Genomic DNA, 4940 nt, shown 5'->3' on the forward strand with positions numbered 1-4940 from the left:
GTCCTGCTGGAGTGTGACATGATTTGTTTGTGTACAAACTAATACGGTATCAGAGTTTTATATATTTATACTTCTCTACTCTTCTATAGTAGGAAAAATGTTCAGCAAACTTTAAAACTTTTTCTTCTTATTACTTTTAGATTGATGAGCTGAAAAGCTGCATAGAGGAGAGAGAGGAGGAGCTGTCCCGACTGAGAACAGCCACCGTGAGTCATTTTTACTGCATTTAACGGTTCTTTGACAGAATTAAAGGCCAGCCTCTGTCTCATGTTTTCAGGGGGCCACGGACTCGGAGAAGCGCGTTCTCTGTCTCTCCGCTGAAAACGAGAGTCTGAAGCAGAGCCTGGGCGTCACGCAGGGCCTCCTGCAGCAGCTCTCCGCCCTCCCGTCGCAGTCCGGCACCGCACTCGTCAAGGTGAGAGGCGGGAGCTCGGGATCAGAGCTCGCCAGGTGCCCCGCGCTTTTTACGTGAACGCTCTTTACCCGCCAGGAGAACGAGACCCTCCGCGGCAGAGTGCAGCATCTGGAGCTGTCCCTGCAGCAGCGCGCCGAGCAGCTTTCACAGCTGCAGCAGAGGAGCGAGCAGACCGAGTGGAGGAGAGGGGAGCAGCTGAGGAAGCAAGAGGACAGGATGCGGGAGCTGCAGCTGGAGCTGGACAGAGAGCGAGGCAAGGAGCCCGCCGTGAAGGTAAATCACCGTTAAGGTCATTTCCCAGATGCACCTGAGGATCCTGACGTATACGTGGTCTGTGTCAGTACGTCACACAGACTGTGGAAGTGGAATCTGCTGTCACGGTCAAGCAGCTGACCAAAGCCAGGCAGAGGAACGAGGTGTTGTCTGAGAGGCTGTCCAATCAGAGCGAGCGCTGCAAACAGCTGGAGGAGCAGATCAGGAGGTCGGATGAGCACAGCTGTAATCTGCAGCACAAGGTGAGCAGCAGCAACACCGTGTAAAATCACTTTTACATGAGCAGATGTGGGAAAATCAGGTTCTAGTTGCATGATCTGAGTTTTATTTGTCTAAGATGTAAATATATCTCAGGCTGTAAAGATGTACATAAATCAGACCGTTCTGGTCAAGAATATCCATAACTGGAGAAATTGCATTTCCTGCGAAGATGCTAGTGTGAATGTTTCACGCCGAAAACTTCAGCTGAATGCTGCCGAAATTAAGCTGAAAATATTTAATAGCAAAATTAGAGCTCACTTTGAAAATCTGAAAGCAAAAAAAAGCCTAACGTTGCAGAAAAACAGTAAAAAGGAACACAAATCTAGATGAAAACAGCTAAAAGCTAAAATAGATGAATATAGCTGAAAACATCTAGCATAAATAGCACAAATTAGCAGAAAAAACACAAAGTACAAAACATCAGAAGAATAGCAGAAAGAAGCAGAAGATCTGAAGCTGAAAAAGAATTGAAAAAGCTAAAATTAGAATAAAAATAAGCTAMAGGTAGCAGCCACAAGTTTTGTAAAAATATTTAAATTAGCAGAAAAATAAATGCATACAAGTACAAAAAAGTGTCAGTTTGTAGTAAAATASCTAAAACAGCTGAAATCTTTAGTGAAACAGCTAAAATGTAGCTGGAAATCCTTTGATTAGCATAAGGAATTATAAAGACCTCGTTTGCTGAACATAGCAAAAATAATTTGTAATAACTACAAAAACTGCATTTAGCTTAAAACAGCTAATTTTAGCTAATAACAGCTGAACTTTAACTAAAATTGCAGAAAATAGTTGAATATAGAAAAAAGCATCTGTAAGAAGCATAAGTAGCACAAAGTAGCAGAAAAAAGTACAAAAAGTAGAAAGAAGCTGCATTTTAGCTGAAATAGCAGAAAATAGCTACAATTAGCAAAAATATAGCTAAAATTAGCACAAGAAAGTGAAAAACAGCAGAACCAGAACAAAATGTGTAAGGTGTTGTAAAGATTTAGAAACATTTTGAAGGGTTTTAAGGATGTTGAAAACAACTCTGTTCATTTTCAATGGGAAGAAAGTGGCCAAAAAAGTAAAATAGCTGAAAATGTATAAATAGCTGAAATACCAAAAGACATAGCACCCTTGGCATGAATGAGCTGAACGTTTTGATATATGAATTGTTGAAATAGCACAAAAATTGTGGAACTAGTTAGATGCCGAAAAACGTACGGAAGACAAAATAATGCTGTGAAGCGTCACACGCAAGATGAGGCGTTTTTCTCATGGCTCTTTGTTTTTGTGCAAATAAAATGGTCCTGTCTGTGTAATATATTTTTAAACTTTTAGTTTAAAAATGATAAAAACTGAACATCCTACGGTATTTTTACAGTCTTTATTTTACAGTTAAAATATACACTCACCGGCCACTTTATTAGGTACACCTGTCCAACTGCTCGTTAACACTTAATTTCTAATCAGCCAATCACATGGCGGMAACTCAGTGCATTTAGGCATGTAGACATGGTCAAGACAATCTCCTGCAGTTCAAACCGAGCATCAGTATGGGGAAGAAAGGTGATTTGAGTGCCTTTGAACGTGGCATGGTTGTTGGTGCCAGAAGGGCTGGTCTGAGTATTTCAGAAACTGCTGATCTACTGGGATTTTCACGCACAACCATCTCTAGGGTTTACAGAGAATGGTCCGAAAAAGAAAAAACATCCAGTGAGCGGCAGTCCTGTGGGCGGAAATGCCTTGTTGATGCCAGAGGTCAGAGGAGAATGGGCAGACTGGTTCGAGCTGATAGAAAGGCAACAGTGACTCAAATAACCACCCGTTACAACCAAGGTAGGCAGAAGAGCATCTCTGAACGCACAGTACGTCGAACTTTGAGGCAGATGGGCTTCAGCAGCAGAAGACCACACCGGGTGCCACTCCTTTCAGCTAAGAACAGGAAACTGAGGCTACAATTTGCACAAGCTCATCGAAATTGGACAAGAGAAGATTGGAAAAACGTTGCCTGGTCTGATGAGTCTCGATTTCTGCTGCGACATTCGGATGGTAGGGTCAGAATTTGGCGTCAACAACATGAAAGCATGGATCCATCCTGCCTTGTATCAACGGTTCAGGCTGCTGGTGGTGGTGTCATGGTGTGGGGAATCTTTTCTTGGCACTCTTTGGGCCCCTTGGTACCAATTGAGCATCGTTGCAACGCCACAGCCTACCTGAGTATTGTTGCTGACCATGTCCATCCCTTTATGACCACAATGTACCCAACATCTGATGGCTACTTTCAGCAGGATAATGCGCCATGTCATAAAGCTGGAATCATCTCAGACTGGTTTCTTGAACATGACAATGAGTTCACTGTACTCAAATGGCCTCCACAGTCACCAGATCTCAATCCAATAGAGCATCTTTGGGATGTGGTGGAACGGGAGATTCGCATCATGGATGTGCAGCCGACAAATCTGCAGCAACTGTGTGATGCCATCATGTCAATATGGACCAAAATCTCTGAGGAATGCTTCCAGCACCTTGTTGAATCTATGCCACGAAGAATTGAGGCAGTTCTGAAGGCAAAAGGGGGTCCAACCCGTTACTAGCGTGGTGTACCTAATAAAGTGGCCGGTGAGTGTATGTTTATCTAGTAAGTCTAATGTTACAACTAATCGTGGATCCCTTTAAAATAAAAGACAAAGAGAAAAGTTTCAACCTTGATTGACCTCACAGAGCTAAACTAAAGCTGACAGACTGATGAAGTTCTGCGCCGAACTCCTAACAGATAGCAGCGTACGAGCGAGAGATCGGCAAACTGAGGGAGGAGCTGCTCAAGGAGATCAGCCACCTGGAGGAGAGGAAGGAGGAGGCGGTGAAGGCGGCGGCAAGCTGCTCAGCCGAACACTTCCAGAACCTGCAGGACCAATTCTTCAGTAGGTTCAGAGGGAAGAAACCAGATTTGTTTTCTGCAACCAAGACGGTTCAGTTGCCATTTTTTTCTTTTCGTCAGGCATGCAGAAGCGTCTGACGGCGCTCCCCCCCACCTTACGCTCCATGAAGACCGACTACGCCAGTCTGAGGAGCCAGGTCCGAAACTTCTCTGAGTTTTACGGAGCCGCGATCAATGAAGCCAAAAAACAGGTACGATCCCTTCCTGAGCCTCGCTGTCTGTGTTTAGGCTGTGCTTTTAGCTTGTTTTGTTTCTGACAGATCTCAGCAGCTCTTAATGAGATGTCCGAGGCCAACAAGGATCTTCTGGAGAAGTACAGGAAGGAGGTGGCGCTGCGCAGGAAGTACCACGAGCAGCTGGTGGAGCTGAAAGGTAAAAAACAAAACAAAACCCCTGAAATGTTGTGAAGCAGAAAAGGGCTCATCTCACGATGCTTTTCAGGCAACATTCGTGTGCTTTGTCGCGTGAAACCCGTGCTGAAGGAGGACCAGCACGAGGACGGCCAGTCCGTCGCAGTGACCACGGATCCCAACAACGAGTCGTCTGTTACGGTGCTGAGCAAAGGCAAGAGTCGCATCTTTGAGCTGGACAAAGTCTTCCACCCACAGGCCAAACAGGAAGAGGTAGAGAAGAAGAAAAGTGCATGAAGGTGGTAGTTTTTGAAAGGGATCCACGATTAGTTGTAACATTAAACTTTATTTGATAAACATATATTTTAACTGTAAAATAAAAACTGTAAAAATACTGTAGGATGTTTAGTTTTTATAATTTTCAAACTAAAAGTTTAAAAATATATTACACAGACGGGGCCATTTTATTTAAATGAAACCAGAGAGCGTTGACAGAGAGGAGAAGGTAGAAATGACTCAGCCTGGAACTGAAAATATGGATGGAGGACAACAGAGCTGCTTCATGGAAGAACAACCTCAGCTTAGCCTGTTAGCCTTAGCGTTAGCCCTCACGCTATATTGCCTTATAAGTATTAGCTCAGCGCTAGCACGACAAACAAGCTAAACTGTTGTCCTCCATCCATATTTTCAGTTCCAGGCTGAGTCATTTCTACCTTCTCCT

At 43.9% G+C, this 4940-nt stretch overlaps 1 protein-coding gene across 2 annotated transcripts in view; it reads left to right on the forward strand.

The window, feature by feature from the left end:
• si:ch211-257p13.3 (kinesin-like protein KIFC3) overlaps positions 1 to 4940 on the forward strand; it is a 24821-nt gene that overhangs the window by 13383 nt on the left and 6498 nt on the right. For both annotated transcript variants that reach the window (XR_001310243.1, XM_014008790.1), the window contains exons 8-15: positions 141 to 206; positions 278 to 415; positions 491 to 688; positions 757 to 930; positions 3705 to 3852; positions 3930 to 4060; positions 4130 to 4241; positions 4311 to 4492. Coding sequence is in view for 1 of the 2 variants with exons in the window: in XM_014008790.1 (XP_013864244.1) it covers positions 141 to 206; positions 278 to 415; positions 491 to 688; positions 757 to 930; positions 3705 to 3852; positions 3930 to 4060; positions 4130 to 4241; positions 4311 to 4492 (1149 nt within the window). In the remaining variant the exon portion in view is untranslated. The remainder of the gene's footprint in view (positions 1 to 140; positions 207 to 277; positions 416 to 490; positions 689 to 756; positions 931 to 3704; positions 3853 to 3929; positions 4061 to 4129; positions 4242 to 4310; positions 4493 to 4940) is intronic.

This window comes from Austrofundulus limnaeus, unplaced genomic scaffold (assembly GCF_001266775.1).
Source record: "Austrofundulus limnaeus strain Quisiro unplaced genomic scaffold, Austrofundulus_limnaeus-1.0 Scaffold52, whole genome shotgun sequence".
Taxonomy (NCBI): Eukaryota; Metazoa; Chordata; class Actinopteri; order Cyprinodontiformes; family Rivulidae; genus Austrofundulus; species Austrofundulus limnaeus.